Genomic DNA, 18035 nt, shown 5'->3' on the forward strand with positions numbered 1-18035 from the left:
AATCTTCTCCCCACCCCTTATCTTCCTTTCTCTTCTTTCTCCTACTCTTGTTCACATTCTTGCTTTCACTTCTCAACTTTTGCTCTCTACTCTTACTGTTCAATCCCTCCTCTTTCCTTGCTTTCCCCCCTCTTTCCCTACTTGTTGCCTCCTCTTGTTTGCCCTCTCTCTTTCCCTACTTTCATTCCCTTCACTGAAGCACTGCCAATAGCAGAAGCTGCCTTTGCTGGTAGGTGAACAAGACTATAAATAAAGGTTGGCCAGGAAACTGTGAGCTTCAAAGCTTTTAAAAGAAACAGAAAATAGAGACTCAAAAGATATTAATTTTGTTGGGATTTAGAATTAACAGGTTGTTTAAATAGTGGCTGACCGATTTTTTGTTTCTGTTAGTGTCAAAACGTGCTCCAAATCTTTTTTCTGCCTGGTTTCGGTTTCAGACAAAAAAAAACCCAAAAAAAACTACGGCCCTGGTTTCGGTTTTGGCCGAAACTGACCATGTGTTTTTAGTGGAAGAGGAAAATTCATGCTTTGTCTTGTTTCTCATCCTCCTTCCCTCCTCCCTAAACAGGAGATGCCTCTCCCCTCTGCCCACTTGTAATGCTCCCCTCGAGTCTGTCTTACAATCCCTGGTAGTCTAGGGGTGTAGTCAGGGCATAAGTGATTCCCAGTTGTTCCTGCCTCAAAATGGCTTCCATGACTTCCAGTGGCAATCTCGCAAGACTGCCGCAAGAGGTCACGACAGCCATTTTGAGAATAGAGCTGACATGGGCAAGAGGGACTGGGAATCACTGCTGCCCTTACTAGACCACCAGGAATTGTGAGGTAGTCTGGAGTGCTGGGGGGGGGGGCTATACTTTTCATGTGTGTGTGTGTGTGTATAATGTGATTACAGTTATGATCTTGCGCAATAGTTTATATGGTAAGTAGAGTGCTCCATATGAATGTTTTTGATACCAATGTTTAGTAAGAATTATTGGGGTCCTTTTACTAAGCTGCTATAAAATGTGGCCTGGGGCAATGTAGGCATGTGTATTAGGCATGCGCCGGGCTACTTTTTACTGCATCTGCACGTTATTACCTCTGATCGTAGGGTAACGAGCGGGAGAATTGTGCCTAAATCATCCCGTACTTGTTTGACAGGTCCGGCCTGTCAAAAGCCCAGACTTGTTAAACACAGGGGCTGGAGGTCTGTGGGACCACCAGACCCCAAACAACAAGTCCCTAGTGGCCTAATGCCCCCACCAAACCCCCACACCAAGCCAGCAACATGGGGGCTGGAGGTCCAGTGGATCTCCATCCCTCCTAACCCCCCTCACATCCTGCTTCTGTGGGTCAGAGTCCAGTTTAGCATGCATTTGCATGCTAGTTGCGGTCAGAGCCCGCAAACATGTTATTTCACGTGCTCAGGGGCTACAATCATGGGGTAATAGCAAATGCAGGCGCTAGTATGGCGCTAATAGCCTCTAGCGCCTGTGTTTGCTTCTAATCATCGGCCCATAAGCCCTTATACTGGTGGAAACCAGTATCTGTCCTCATAGGAGCCAACTTTTCAAAATTATTGTGGGTGCTAAGCCCAATGGAAATAACCCCTCCCTGGACACATACAAGGAATTTTCTCAATATTGGGGGTGCTCAAGCACCCATAGCACCCACAGAGTCGGCTCCAATGTCTGTCCTGCAGCCAAGGCTGTGGTCTTTAAAGAATTTTTCCCCAATTTTTTTTTTCAGTGAGGAAGGAGAATGGAGGAAGGACTGGAGAGGGGAGATGGGTGGAGTTGGGACCTGGTGTAACCAGGTGTACCCCCTAAAGCCGGCACCACTCAGCCGCATACCTCAAAACTCTACTGAACTGAGATACTCAGAACAGGAGCTGCCAATAGATGAGACCAAGAGCTTGTGAGAGACCATCCATCCACCTGCTGGAGATAGAGAATACTAACTGACCAAGGAGCATTCCATCCTATAAGACACTTCAACAGCACTCTCTATCTCCACCTGCTGGTAGATGATCACAACACACAAGTTTCTGGATTCATAGATTCTAAGGAATGAACGGTTAGTTTAAAGTTCTGAACATGCACAGCCTTTCTGTGCATAGCAATCTCAGGTCCGTAGTTAGTTCCAAAGCTTAAACATTCAGGCAGCTCTCAGGCAGATAGGAGAGACTGTGTTCATGTTACATGAAAGCAACATTGTTTTCCATAAGTAGAAAATTTGGCTGTTTGTGCAGTGATACGGACTTATTACTGTAGCAGTTTTTCTGCTATATGTTTTTTGTGGAAAGCCGTTTGGTGAAAATCACAGATATTTTGACTCCTGAGGCAGGAATATTGTTGCTGAAACATGGGACCATGTTGAGTCTACTGTATCTACCTTCTGGCAATAAAGGTTTGACAATTACTGTATGCTAACTGCAAAGCCTATGTGTTAACCTTTGGATGCATTCCTAGCATTTTCCCATACAGTTAATACACAGACAATACACTTAACCATGAATTAACTGCATTGCAGATAATGAGATACAGTTAGCTACACCCATTGAAGTGGTGTTGACTGCTCCATGTTATCTACTGTATTAAGGATTAATACATTGTAACTACCTCCATGTTAAATGTAAGGCACACTCCCTGTGCCAGTCCGCATTATGGGAATTTCACTGTTAGCGCATGTTAATTCTTAGCACAGTTTAGTAAATAAGCTCCTATGTGTTTTATATTCTCTAAGTAAACATTTTGTTCATGTGAGGATCTTTATGCAAAACTTATATTTTTACAGAATTCAATATATAATGTCCAGATAAATCCATTTCTAAGTGCAGTTGAACCAGGACAGACTATGAATGGTGCCACTGATCCTGAAGAAGGTATATTTCAAATTAACCATTCTTTACAAATACAATGGTTGCTATAAACTAGCAAAGTATAGCTTGTATTATAGATTTGTGAGGTTTCCCATTCTGATGAAAAGGTTTTCTCAGTAAAATACAATTCATACCCTTAAAATAAACATTTGGGTTTTTTTCTGTTATATGTTATACTGTGGGGCATTTACAGCCACAATCAGATATTCATTTTTAAATAAGGATCCTAGAAAATTTCATGTTGCAGGAAATTACTGTCAGTTTATTCCTGTTTAAATTCAGTACAGCCTATTGTTTTCTGCTGGATCAGTAATTTGAATAGCAAAATAATTTTGTACCAGTAGCCATTGTGATTGTGTGGTATAAGACATATGACTTCATATCTTAAATCAATAATTACCTATTCATAAACTAGCGAGAAATGCTTTTGTGCTTGGTTTTTTATCTGAGGAAATTAATACTATAAGTGACTATATAAGTTTCAGAAAGTACTGCACAGTTTTTACTAGCGGAAAACATGGTGGAAACATCAGCTGCAGAAGGAGAAATCCTGGCTGCTATGGAATCCATGCAACCAAATAGACAAACTATGCTGCTAAACAAAGCCCAGCACCTAGGCATCAGTGCACTGTCGCTTGAAGAACAGAAGCTTCTTCGGTCCTTAGATCGTCTCAATCAAAGGTTGCAGTGTAAGTATAGTACAGTACTGTGCTGTGCCAAGTACAAATAACTACCAACAGACTTTTCTTAATTAATGAGTCCTGCACTTCTGTAAAGAACCTTAAACCTATGTTTGCTTACCCAATTCTGGTTGGGTAAGAGTAGTAGTAATAATAATAACTCTGTTCTTTTTTTCTCTCTAGAGGAAGCTGTCATATAAATTAAGCATTAAAAATTAGTAGCTATAATTTCTACCCAGTGGTAGTTATTTGTATATTTTTAAAGTATTGAATTGTAAATAGGACTGTGATGTGATTTGGATGAAAGGTGTTTTATAAAGCAAAATTATTGCTTTTATTATTACAGTCGTCACGTGACTGTATCTTGGTTTTGTACTTCCCTTTATCTTATTCATAGGGCTTATTTTATATTTTCATAGGTATTTTATTTCTTGTATATGTCTTTTTTTGAAGATGGAATATGCATTTTATTGTAACAATATTCCTAGAATTTTAAAATATTTTCCAGTGAGGCCCCACTTCATCTGCAATTTCTTTTTGAATACCAAAGAATGGGACTAGCATAGGTTTTTGACAATGCTCAGCAGAGCAGAACCTTAATTTATTTAGATTTACTCTAGTAAGAGTAATTAGCAGGGATTGCATTCATAAGCTTTGAACATTTATTTCTCCATAAGGAAAAAATAATGGCCCTTTTACTAAGCTGCATTTTGTGCTAGTGCATGCCTAATGCAGGATGCGCTAAAGCGTTCTGCGTTAGTATTGCCATCTGCGTGCAGTAAGTAGTCGGTATTTATTTCTTTGTGTTCTGTTTGGAGGGGGCATGTCAGGAGCAGAAAAGGGCATAAATGTGCTAATCAGCTTGCACACTGACATTACACTGTGCTAACTGATTTGCACATCCATGATGCGAGATCCCTTAGCACTTCTTAATATGAGGGAGTAAGCACTCTTGTGGTAACTTTTTTAAATGGCCATGTGATAATGCACACAGCCAGAAAAAGATATAATAGAAAACTGCCTCTTTAACAGTCGTGATAGAAATGGGCTTAGCGAGTGGGAAAGATCTGCGTGAGGGTGCAGTAAGCCCATTTACTAGCACAGCTTTGTACAAGTGCTCCTAAATGAGATAACCCATGATTATAAGGGAATTATCTGAAAAATATTTGTTGTTCAAAGGGCTGAACTTTAATTGCAATTAACTCTGCGATTAAGCTGCGGTAAAAAGGGTCCTGTACTAGCGGCGGGGCCCGTTTTGGCCCTTTTTACCACAGCGGATAGAAAAGCCTGAAAATAGACACAGCCATGCGGTAAGATTGCTCTTACTGTGTGGCCACACGAGAGGGAGTACTTACTGCCACCCATTGAGGTGGCAGTAAGGGCTCCTTTGCTAACCTGGTGGTAACCGGGTAGCGCGCGGTGATGCCCAGTTAGCGCCGTGCTAGAAATTACCTCCCTATTTTCCCTAGCACAGGAAACGGCACACACTGGGGGTAGAACTACTGCCAGCACCCATGATGGGCCAGCGGTAATTCCAGATTAGCGTACGGTAATACTGCATTGGGCTTACCACCGCTTTGTAAAAGGTTCCCTAAATCATTAATTGGGATTAGTGTTTTTAATCACATTACAGTGTTTACTGTCTCCTCTATACATCTCTTCTGCTCCCTTCCATCCCCAACCCTTGTCCTTGGTGCAATCCAACATCTTCCCCCCATCCACGATTCGACATCACCCACCTCGCCGCGCCAGTCTACTTGTGTTGATCCTTGCTATATGCAGCATTGCACATATGCTGCCTGCTGCCTAGTTCGAAGCTTTCCCTTTGACCTGTCCCACCCAGGCAGAAATATGAAATGATGTCAGAGGAGGTGGGATGAGCCAGAGAGAAATCTTTAGAGTAGGCCACAGGCAGCATATGTGCAACACTGCCACTCCCAAAACCAGCAGAAGACCACCTTTAAGCTAGAACAGCAGGGGTACTGAGAGGGAGGGAGATGCTGAACCCTGGGTGGGGGAAGACATGTGAGCTGCAGACCCACAAGCAGAACTGAAGGAGTCACCGATGGATGCTATGACTGAGGCAATGGGCGCCAGAAGCCAGAAGGAAAGCTTGGTGCTGCTCACTACCAAGTTTGTGTCACTGCTCATGGGGTGGAGGAGAGGGTGGGAGAGGTGCTGGACAATGAGAAGGAGGGAGAGAGAGATAATGGACCCCAGGAAGAAAGAGAGATAATGGACCTGGGGAACAGTAGAGGGAGTGAAAGTTGAGAAAGGAAGAGATATTGGATCTGGTGGTGGGAAGGAGGGAGATTCTCAGTCCTTTAGGGGAGGGAAGAGGGATGGGATTTGATATACTGCCTTTCTGTGGTTACAATCGAAGTGGTTGACGTTATGTACAGGTACTTATTTTGTACCCAGGGCAATAGTGGGTTAAAGGGTCCTTTTACTAAGCTGTGCTAAAAAGTGGTCAACGTTGTTGTTAGTATGTGGGTTTCCCATGCACTGTAGCCCCACTTTTAGTGTGGCTGTAAAATGGCCACAATTTTGTTTGTGCCATTAATGGTTATGCACTAATTTCCCAATTAATTTGTGTCCATTACCTCGTGAGCCCTTACTGCTACCTATTTTGTAGGCCCTAAGTGCTCTCGTGCTAACCCTATGCTAATCAGGCAGTGCGTAACAACTGGCCTGCGCTACCCAATTAGCATAGGGCACGCCTACTCTTTGCCTCCATACTCAACCCCTCACTAAAAATATTTGGTATTTTTCAGCGCGAGATTAGCGCGTGGTGATCCAAGAACTACCATGGGACACCTGAGCGCATCCTGTGGTAGTTACTTTTCAGTGCACGGTATGCATGTGTTAGTGCTAACCATTGCTTAGTAAAAGGACCCCTAAGTGACTTGCCCAGAGTCAGAAGGAGCTACAGTGGGAAATAAATAAATTGAATACCTTTAATTGTGTGATTAATCGCAATTAAAAGATTTAATCAAAATGCAGACTTAATAAATATAGATAGATGAGTTGATGAATACACACACACACATACCTTTATTAGGGCTGCACAATGGTGCTTTAAATTGAGCGCACAAATTTTGGCATGCACCCAATTTGCACACACAATTGAACTGAATAACGAGCCAATTAGTGCCAATAATTGGAATTTTAACAAGCAGTTATTGGTGCTAATTGGCTTTAATTGAAATTTATGCATGTAAAATTAGCACAGGATCCATGCATAAATTTTTTATGTGGAGCCGGGGCACACCTATAGGAGGGTCATGGGCGAATCAGGGGCATTCCTTTTACTTATGCATGTTGTTATAGAATTCAGGGGATCTGCACTTAATTTAGGCACGGGGATTTACACCAGAGTTTCTTTGGTGTAAATGGCTGCGCCTAAAAGTAGTTACGGTTCCCAGTGCTATTCTATAAGCTGCTCCTAAATTTGAGCGCTGTGTTAGGTGCCATATATAGAATCTAGTCCTTAGCATGTTTTTTAACATGAATAATGTGTTAAAAGTTTAACACATTCCACCTCCTGCTCCTCCTGGCGCCCCTTCTGTCTAACTGGAGCCCTCCCTCTCTGACGTCCTGCCTCCTCTGACAAAGCTGCATGTTTCCTGTGGCCAGGATGCTACAGTGGGAGGTCTTCAGCAACAGAGAAACAAAGTATGCTTAGCGCTGTCCTCTATACAGGCAATTTTGAAGTGAGATGGGAAGGGAAAATGAGATGCCAGTGAACGCAGGAGCGGCATATAGTAACATAGTAAATGACGGCAGATAAAGACCAGTATGGTCCATTCAGTCTGCCCAACAATATAAACTCATTTTACATGGTATACGATACTTTATATTCATACCTGAGTTTGATTTGTTCTTGCCATTTTCAGGGCACAGATCGTAAAAGTCTGCCCAGCACTGTTCTTGTGCTAAAAGTTCTGAAGCTAATGTTAAAGCCCCTTAAAATTTACACTCCAGCCCATCCATATCTATTCAGTCACGATCAGTGCACAGACCGTAGAAGTCTGCCCAGCACTGGTTTTGCTTCCCAATTACTGGTGTTGTCATCCAATCTCTGCTAAGATTCCGTGGATCCATTCCTTCTAAACAGAATTTCTTTGTGTTTATCCCACACATGTTTTAATTCCATTATTGTTTTCATGTCCACCACATCCCGCAGGAGGGCATTCCATGTATCCACCACCCTCTCTGTAAACAAATACTTCCTGACATTATTCCTGAGTCTGCCCCCCTTCAACTTCAATTCATGTCCTCTAGTTCTACTGCAGAAGGAAAAATGCTGCTGGAGCGTACTGGAGGAGGGGATAGGAGAGAAAAAGATGCCGGAGCACGGTGGAGGGGGGGCATGGCAGACAGAAAAATAGGTCGATATATCAGTCAGGGTGGAGAGGGGGAAAGAGACGTGGACCAAGCATCCTGTCTCCAGTAGGGTTTATATGTGAGATGGTGCCCATGGAGGAGAGGGAATGGGAAGGGATGAAATGGTGCCCATAGAGAAGAGAGGAGGGGAAAGGAAAGGAAGAGAGATGGAGGAGAAGGTGACCATGTAGAGGAGGGGAAAGGAGATGGGAGGAGTTGGTTCCCATGGAGAGGAGGGGAAGGGAGATGGGAGGAGATGGTGACCATGGAGAGTAGAAAAAAAGATCTCAGCTATCATATCACTTCTCCTTAGCCCACAGTTAGAGCATATCATCGGCCATCATCGGTGAGAAAAAAAACTCACAACTTATACCAAGAGGAAAAAAGACTGCAATGACACATATTCAGGGAAAAAAACCCAATTGTAATGGCTATGCAAAATGCTAAGGTCCTCACCAAACAGCAATTTCTCCCAAAAGGGCAACTTGACCAGACGAGCCTTAGAGGCGGCATCTGCCGCTCAAACCCTCAGCCAAAACTGATGCTGGGAGGTGACTGCCAAAGACATGCATTTGGCCAAATGCCACAGCATGTTATACGCTGTATTTGCCAAGTAGGCCAGGCCCACCTCCAGCAAAATGCTTGACTAGATATTAGAAACAATTTTCTATGATTTTCAACATTTATGTTTCAAGCTTGTTAGTTTGTTTAGTCTCAGTAATAGAAATCTGTCAATTTTGAGAATTTACATCTGCTCTCTATATATCGTGTTGTACAGGAGGCAATGATAGGGGGCACTCTGTGTGATTAATTGTGCAATTAAAATTTTTGATTGTGATTAATCATGCAATTAAACATTTTTATTGATTTATAGCCCTAGTTTAAATCAGTATTTTAAAATTTCCGAATAACCAAAAGAAGATGGGATTAAGATCAGTCACAGTTTTACCTATGTAATCACAAGTGCTACAAATGCATCAGAGCAGAGTTTAGCTTTTCTGATAACAATCCAGCTCATAATCAAAAGTGATCGCCGGCCATTTCCCGACACAAATCGGGAGATGGCCAGCGATCTCAGAAAAGCAGCGAAATCGGTATAATAGAAAGCTGCTTTTTTTTACAGCATCGCCGCTTTACCGTCGCTTCAAAGGGGCGTGCCGGCGGCAAAGCGAAGGCGGGACATGGGCGGGTATGGGCGTGGCTACCAGATAGCCGACTTTCGCTGATAATGGAAAAAAAACGGCGTTAAGCAGTATTTCACCGGGTTTACTTGGTCCTTTTATTTTCACAACCAAGCCTCAAAAAGGTGCCCCAACTCACCAGATGACCACTGGAGGGAATGGGGGATGACCTCCCCATACTCCCCCAGTGGTCACCAACCCCCTCCCATACTAAAAAAATAAAAATAAAAACCTTTTTTGCCAGCCTGTATGCCAGCCTCAAATGCAGTACCCACCTCCATGACAGCAGAATGTATTCTATCCTCTGACAGCCTTTCCCTGGTTATGATTTGGCTCTCGGGTGAGTGTGACACCTTTTCTGTTAGGTGCACTGCAGAGTCACATCAGCAATGCATTGTGGTGGGTGTAAGGTAGTGGGCTCTACTTCCATGGTGCTTTTCCCCCTGCTAACTGGGTCAGAGTGTGCCCTGTTGTGTTTCCGGTAGTCCATGAGGTAGTGGCCATTTTTGTAAGGTAGTTTAGATCCCTTTCATATGTTACCCATGTTAGAGAACTTAGTTCTTACCTTGAATGTGGCTGAAAGAGGGCATTGTACACCATTCTACGAGCTCTGACCTACTGCTAATCTCAGTACCAGGGTGACTCTTTGCCAGAGGGGCACAACATTTGATCTGCAGTTAACTGTGAGTAAACGTGCTTATTCAAATAAAGGACTTTTTCAAAGAGATTAGTCTTCAGGTGTGAACTGCTGTGCCAAGGTTATACAGCAGCAACAAGTCCTATAGGCCTTCGTGTATGGAGGTCCCTGGAGCACTTTTAGTGGGTACCGCAGTGCACTTAAGGCAGGCGAGCCCAGGCCCATCCCCCCCCCCCCACCTGTAGCACTTGTGCTGGTAATGGGAGCCCTCCAAAACCCACTGTACCCACATGTAGTTGCCCCCTTCACCCCTAAGAGCTACGGTAGTGTTGTACATTTGTGGGTAGTGGGTTTTGGAGGGGGGGGGGTTGGGGGGCTCAGCACCCAAAGTAAGGGAGCTATGCATGTGGGAGGTTTTTCTGAAGTCCACCGCACTGACCCCTAGGGTGCCCAGTTGGTGTCCTGGCATGTGAGGGGGACCAGTACACTATAAATGCTGGCTTCTCCCACGACCAAATGCCTTGGATGTCATCGGGTTGGAGATGGCCGGCATTTTTTTCCATTATCGCTGAAAAACAAAACCGGCCATCTCAAACCCAGCGATATCCAAGGCATTTAGCTGGGCTAAACCGTATTATCGAACAAAAAGATGGCCAGCCATTTTTTTCGATAATATGGTTCTGGCCAGTTGTAGCGCCGCTGCCAACATAGATCGCCAGCGATCTAGTTGGCCGGCGACGTTCGATTATGCCCCTCAATGTGGGCCATATTTGAAAGTGGTTATAAAACACTTGAGGGCCCTTTTGCTAAGCTACACCAAAGGGGGCCTTAGAGCAATCTTCAAAAAATTTAAAGAAATTTCCAGAACACTGAATAAACTAATTTAAAACTAAAGAACTGAGGTGTGTAATTTTTCCCAATATATATCATAAATTGTAAAAGTACCATTCTAACAATACATATAACCCCCTGTTTACTAAACTGTGCTAACAGCTGCCATGCACTAATGCCAATACAGCCCATTCACTTTGAATGAGCTATGTCGGCACTGCCATGCGGCTTAGTAAACAGGAGGGATAATTTTTTATTTTTTAAACATAAATGAAATTTTTGATGTGTGCTCAGAAATCAATTTGTGCCATAAACGTCATTCAAAGACAGGTAGCACTCAATTTCTGTCATAGCACAGTCACTGTGAGTATATCCATATTATAATTTGTAATTGCAAAATCTTAATAAACTGGCAGTATCAAAAAGGAAAAAAAGCTTTTCCCACTTATCTTTTAATTGATGAATCCAAATTCTTCCACAATTCAAGTTATACCATCAGAGCCAGAAAGGAATAACAGAGTGCTCACACCACCATCTTCTAAAAATGAACAAACATGTATCGCTCCAACTGGGGTCCCAGTTTCACCACATCCGGCTTCATCAGGGATTCTTCGTCAAGATCTTTATAATGCTGCACAAAAAGATATTTTAAAATTATCAACTTTATTTATAACACTTCTTAAATAACCCTAAACTTTTACAGATCTTGATGAAAAATTCTTGATGAAGCCGCACATGGTGAAACTTAGACCCTGTTTGGATCAATACAAGTTTTTTTATTGTTAGAAGACAGTGGTGTAAGCACTGTATTATTCCTTTTTGCCTCTGATGGTATAACTTGGACTGTGGAAGTTTTTGGATTCATCAATTAAAAGATAATTTGGAAAAGCTTTTTTGCTTTTTGATATTGCCAGTTTACTAAAACTTTGCAATTACAAATTATACCATGGATATACTCACATTGACTGTGCTGCCCATCTTTGAATGACATTTATTGCACAAATTGATTTCTGAGCACACATAAAATATTTCATTTATGTTTAAAAAATTATATGTATTGTTAGAAGGATGCTTTTACAATTTATGATATATATTGGAAAAATTATACACCTCAGTTCTTTAGTTTTAAATTACATTTTTACTGCAGCCATAAAAATAGCCTTTTCAATTTTTTTAATTAATGGCCATTCACTAATGTTACCATTAGCACATGCCCATTACAAAAAATTAGCATGTGTGCACTTAGCACCACCCATTTTGTAGGCAGTAAGGGCTTATGCACTATTCCTGTGGACCTGTGCTAATTTGTTAGCATGCAGTAATGTAGCTGCACTAACTGATTAGCGCAGGAATGCTCACTCTCTGCCCCCAGACATACATTATAACAAAATTTTAAATATTTTAGTGCACAGTTAGTGCATGCATATTTGGCACTTACCGCAGGACACTTGAATGCATTCCACTGAAAACATTTTATCTTGCATTAGGTGCATGTTAGCGTTTAACGCAGCTTAGTAAAAAGGCGCTTTGGAAAAATCTTTGTTGAAACTGAGCTGCAAGCTTTACATACTTTTAAAGATCAATGTAGTATCACTAAAATTCTATTGAAATCTAGATTACTGAATATTAATTTTTTTTATTTACTTGTTACATTTGTATCCCACATTTTCCCACCTATTTGCAGGCTCAATATGGCTTACATAGTACCGTAAGGCGTTCGTCATTTCCGGTAGAGAAACAAATACAAAATAAATAAATACAAAGAGATGTTATGGTCAGATGACTGAAATCTATAAATAATTGGCATTTCATTTAAATTTTGACCACTGAGTGCTGTATACATAGATTTTAAGAAAGCCTTTGATATATTGTCACATAGACGACTTATAAATAAATTGAGTGGCATTGATATATACCCTAGATTGACTATGTTAGAAACTGACTGAGTGGAACTGGAGGTCATAAAATGTAATAATATTAATATAATATTATATATTATTCTATTCTTCTATATTCTATTCTCCACCAATTAAATGTAAGGTAATATGATAAGTATAAGAATATGTAAGAAAAGGGGGAATTAAATACTATATTTGTTGAATTACATTAACCTACACTGTAAGATTTAAGGACATGTGCTCAGAACATAAAGACCATATATTTAACTTTAAAAAGTTTATTTACAATACAGGTAATGTAATAATGTTACAAGAGAGAGGCAGTTTTTAGGAATCTTTCACAAGGGAAATGTGCTTTTCAAGATTAAAAAGTCTGAATTATAAATTAGGTTGGATAATGGTAACTCTCTTTGATGAAGGCTGCTGGTTGGAGTGATGAAGGAGATCCTTGCTGGAAAAGAAGTCTTTTTGTTGCAGAGTTGTTGCTGAAGCCTGGAGAGAGTCTTATTTTAGATGTGTGTGAAGTCTAGCAAGGTCTATGGAGGACCTCGAAGTCTCAGAAATAAGTTGTAGAGAAGGAGAATAGTCACTGAAGCATGGGCATTTCCTGTGTATCAAGGACGTCGATGCAGGGGAGATGTTGGCAGAGTGCCTGGAGGGAAAACAATAGCAACGCTTCTTAGATTGTTTATGCTGCAGGTCTCTTGATGCACATAGCACCGATGAAGAGGACATAGAATCCTTACATGGTTGTGGTACCAAGTCTGATCGCAGACATTCTTGATGTTGTGTCTGTGCACCCGATGTTGATGCCAATGCAGGTTCTGCATTGAGAGACGAATCCCCTGCCATGCTAGATGCTGATGCCAATGCAGAACCAAAAGGTTTTTTCACTTTGGACTCTGTCGGCTATGTTATCACTTGCATGTGCATACAGAAGCCACACTATATGCCCTGGTACTGTGGACTCAAGCACTGAACACACCAGTTATGGGGGGTCTGTGCCTTAAATGGTCCTATTGCATCGACTACACTTCTTAAAGCCACTCAGCATCCTCATTGACATGGAGGGAAAAACGGCTGATGAAAAAGCAAGAAGCTTAATGGCCCGGGGAGTTCATGTAGTTCCGTACCTGAAAATGATCGATGCTTTCCACCCAAAAGAAGGGCTCAGAGGCCTCAAAGGACAAAAAATGAAAAATAATTTGAAAAATAAATAAATTGAACAAAATTAATAAAGAAAAAAGGAAATATGAGAAAAAATATACTGAAAAAGGGAAGGCACCAAAAGGAAAAATTTGACGTGCTAAGAGATTAGAAACCGAAGTACTCTGCTCTACAGAAAACGCTAGACTGATGGTCCCACGCTCAAACATTGGGCAGGAAGACACCTGTGCATGCATGGTGGGTGCACTGCCTCAAAGTGGCAGTGCACTGTGGCTGTGTCCACACCAGGCTCCGTGGATGAAGTCACCCACATGTGAGAATATCATGCCTGCTTGTCCTTGGAGAATACTTAGCTTCAAGATATCCAAGTGGTTCTAAAAGGGCTGGGAATCTTATCATTAACAATTCTTTATATTCCCAACAAAGACCCCCATTTTACCCATCTGGCTTCTTCAGGGAAATAGTGGATTAGTACTGATCAGTAGCACATGGTTGATCCCAGCCACCACTAGATAAAATTAATGATAGTGGGACCACAGCACTCTCCATGTGGTCTGATGATATAAATGACAGCAAGGCTGACATTCCCTTTCTCCTCATGCTCAGTGAAAAAAATAAGAGGGCCAAGAGCTGCTCATAATTTCTCCCACCCAATAAAATAAATGACAGCAGCACCAAAAGTTCCACCCCATCTCACCTGATGAAGTACAGGGCAGTGAAGCCAACAGCTCCCCTCCATCTCCCTCCTGACCAATGAAATAAATGACAGCAGGGATAGTACTCTATCCCTTCTGCCTACTTGATAACTCAAATGACAGGGGGCCTGAAACCTCACTTGATCTTCAAAATGTACCCCAGACCTGTCCTCCACCCCAACTCTCATCCACTCCCATAGCTCCCATATAAAAGCTCCTACTTGCTGAGATGGAAAAAGGCTCTTAACTCCTACTGGCTCAGCACCCTGCATAGCTCTGGCAACTAGAAACAGAACAACACAGGACACTGAGCCAACAGGAGTTAAGGAGAGTCCTTCTGCCAGTTTGGCAATGGGGTGCTTTAATGTCCTCTTCAATGTCGCCTTCGGCACCTAACCACTACACCTCTACTCAGGAAATCTAGACTGCCCCAACTTGACATTTCATTCTTTAGATTGTAAGCTCCTTTGAACAGGGACCGTCCTTCTTTGTTAATTTGTACAGCGCTGCGTAACCCTAGTAGCGCTCTAGAAATGTTAAGTAGTAGTAGTAGTTTAAGGCAAATCTTGGATGGGAAGAGGACCCAAGTGGTGGAGAGGGCTGTGGTAAATTAGGCAATCCTAGAGGCTGAAATAATTGAGTGAATGGGAGAGGAGACTGCAAGACAGCCCCAGTGTCATCAGAATTTTGTGGAGAGAGAAAAGGCCACTGATTGAAAGGACTTGGCCATTAATGCAGATTTTCAGTTCTAGCTGGCTAAGATTAGGAAGAATATTCAAGTTCTAGCGCTGTAGATTTTTAACTTAAATTCTATTCAACCAGATTTAGCTGAAAATCAGCTTAATCTAACCATCCAATATTTGGACAGTTTAAAGGTCTGATTACTAAGTGGTATCAGTACGTGTTTGTGGCAATTCATGCACCCTAACTGCAACCAATACATATTAAAATGCATTAGTATGGCTTTTAATTCCAAATAAATCAAGTGCAATGTATAATAATCTAATCAGCCACGTTGCATTCAAAGGTATGCAAAGTAATTCAGTAGTGTATAAATGGGTTAACATAGCTTTCATTAGCCCTTTTACCATATCCGCCTGACCACCGACTGTACCTTTCTTGTCTTGTACCCTTGTACCAGCCTCGTGATGCACCCTAGTCTTATCCTCATGTTCTTACCCCTCCCTTTGATTCCTTGAATCTGTACCCTCCCAGAATTGTATCCTTTTGTAATTTTGTAAGCCACATTGAGCCTGCTCTTGTGGGATAATGGGGGATATAAATGCAGTGCTTTTTTTGTGCCGGTACGCAACGGTACGGCGTACCGGCACCTTTTTTTTTTGCTCCCCCCGCCCCGTGAGTCCATGTCCCGCACGCAGTGCCAGCCCCCATTTCCGGCCGCTGCTGCTTCTCCTGTTGAGCAGCAGCGGCCGCTACACAAAGAAAAAGATTTTTAAAAAAATTGAAACCTGGCTGAAACGCGGCACCCCGGCACTGTAGACAGCCATTAGGCATTGGCTGTTGCCCCGCAGCCGCTCCTCCTCTTGCCTCTATGTCACTGCGCTCCTCCGGGGTCTTCCTCCAGGGGCAGTGACGTAGAGGCAAGAGGAGGAGCGGTTGCGGGGCAACAGCCAATGCCTAATGGCTGTCTACAGTGCCGGGGTGCCGCGTTTCAGCCAGGTTTCAATTTTTTTTTAATCTTCTTCTTTTTCTTTGTGTAGCGGCCGCTGCTGCTCAACAACAGGAGAAGCAGCAGCGGCCAGAAATAGGGGCTGGTGCCGCGTGCATCGCGTCTTCGCGCCAAACTTGGCAGGGAGAGGGAATCCAACAGAGGGAAGGATTGGGGAAAGAGGGAAACCAACAGAGGGAAGGATTGGGGAGAGAGAGAAAGAGGGAAACCAACAGAGGGAAGGATTGGGGAAAGAGGGAAAACAACAGAGGGAAGGATTTGGGAGAGAGAAAACAACAGAGGGAAGGATTGGGGAGAGAGAGAGGGAAAACAACAGAGGGAAGGATTGGGGAGAGAGAGCGAGAGGGAAAACAACAGAGGGAAGGATTGGGGAGAGAGAGAAAGAGGGAAACCAACAGAGGGAAGGATTGGGGGAGAGAGAGAAAGAGGGAAACCAACAGAGGGAAGGATTGGGGAGAGAGGGAAACCAACAGAGGGAAGGATTGGGGAAAGAGAGAAAGAGGGAAAACAACAGAGGGAAGGATTGGGGAGAGAGAGGGAAAACAACAGAGTGAAGGATTGGGGAGAGAGAGAAAGGGAAAACAACAGAGGGAAGGATTGGGGAGAGAGAGAAAGAGGGAAAACAACAGGGAAGGATTGGGGAGAGAGAGGGAAAAACAGATGGAAGGATGGGGAGAGAGAGGGAAAAAACAGATGGAAGGATGGGGATAGAGAGAGAGGGAAAACAGGGAAGGATTGGGGAGAGAGAGAAAGGGAAAACAACAGAGGGAAGGATTGGGGAGAGAGGGGAAAACAGATGGAAGGATGGGGAGAGAGAGGGAAAACAGATGGAAGGATTGGGGAGAGAGAGGGAAAAACAGATGGAAGGATTGGGGAGAGAGAGGGAAAAACAGATGGAAGGATTGGGGAGAGAGGGAAAAACAGATGGAAGGATGGGGAGAGAGAGGGGGAAAACAGATGGAAGGATGGGGAGAGAGAGAGGGAAGATGCTGGATGGAAGAATGCAGAAAGAAATAGAGGAGACACTGGAAGGATGGGGAGAGAAAGCAGAGCTGCTGAAGAATAAGAGGAAGGGGCATGGGGAGAACAAGGGTGAGGAAAAGATGAAAAGCCACAGGTAGATGAAGGACATTAAAGAATGGATAGTAAGAATGAATTAAATCTGGACAGAGAGAGAGCCTGAAAAATATTGAAGAAAGCAAAGAAAAAGGAGACAAAAATGACAAATGGCACAGAAGAGTTAAGCGAAAAGAAAAGAAAGCAGAATCACAGAATGGGACCAATATGGAAAGAAAAACAGTCACCAGACAACAAAGGTAGAAAAAAATCATTTTATTTTCATTTTAGTGTTTGTAATTATGTCCAATTTGAGAATTTACATTGGCTGTCTTATTTTGCACTGGGTATACTGGAGCTGTAAGAGCTTACAGAGATTATTTATAATGAAAAAAATCACGTTATTTTTTTCTCCTATAGTACTATAATATTTTCAATGATGTCTGTTTATATGCGCCATGGCTGGTATAGTGGTTAATGTGGGTGTGGCTATCATAGGGGTGGAGCCATATGTGGTGACCCCGCCCATAATGAGTACCGGCACCTTTTTTTCTACAAAAAAAGCACTGTATAAATGTACCAAAATAAATAAATATGTTGGGCCCAGAAAATTAACTATACTTCTGAAGGTGTAGATAACCTATTTCTCAGGAACATCAGTTCCATAAAATGGGAGCTAGTATTTCCAAGACCTTGTTAAAGAGGCTGGCATGTGTGACATGAAAAACTCCTCCGCAGCAGCATCTACAGCAGATAATAAAGTCTAAGGGCCCGATATTCAGCCCATGAGGGTAAGCAGTTACTCCAGGCAGTTTGTAAGCTGCTGACAACTATGGGCTGAATTAACTCCAGATATTCAATGCTGGGGCATATCTGGCCTCCAACATTGAATATCCAGGTTAGTGCAGCAACCTGAAAGTTAACTGGGCACAGACCAATATTCAGACCAGTGCC

At 42.6% G+C, this 18035-nt stretch overlaps 1 protein-coding gene across 5 annotated transcripts in view; it reads left to right on the forward strand.

Moving 5' to 3' along the window:
* The window catches only part of CEP126 (centrosomal protein 126), a 252066-nt gene that overhangs the window by 176158 nt on the left and 57873 nt on the right, over positions 1–18035 (forward strand). For 4 of the 5 annotated variants that reach the window (XM_030200229.1, XM_030200233.1, XM_030200230.1 and 1 more), the window contains 2 exons: positions 2776–2863; positions 3340–3549. In XM_030200229.1, coding sequence (XP_030056089.1) covers positions 2776–2863; positions 3340–3549 — 298 coding nt within the window. The remainder of the gene's footprint in view (positions 1–2775; positions 2864–3339; positions 3550–18035) is intronic. The other variant, XM_030200234.1, reaches the window with a different exon arrangement.

Source organism: Microcaecilia unicolor, chromosome 4, assembly GCF_901765095.1.
Source record: "Microcaecilia unicolor chromosome 4, aMicUni1.1, whole genome shotgun sequence".
Taxonomy (NCBI): domain Eukaryota; kingdom Metazoa; phylum Chordata; class Amphibia; order Gymnophiona; family Siphonopidae; genus Microcaecilia; species Microcaecilia unicolor.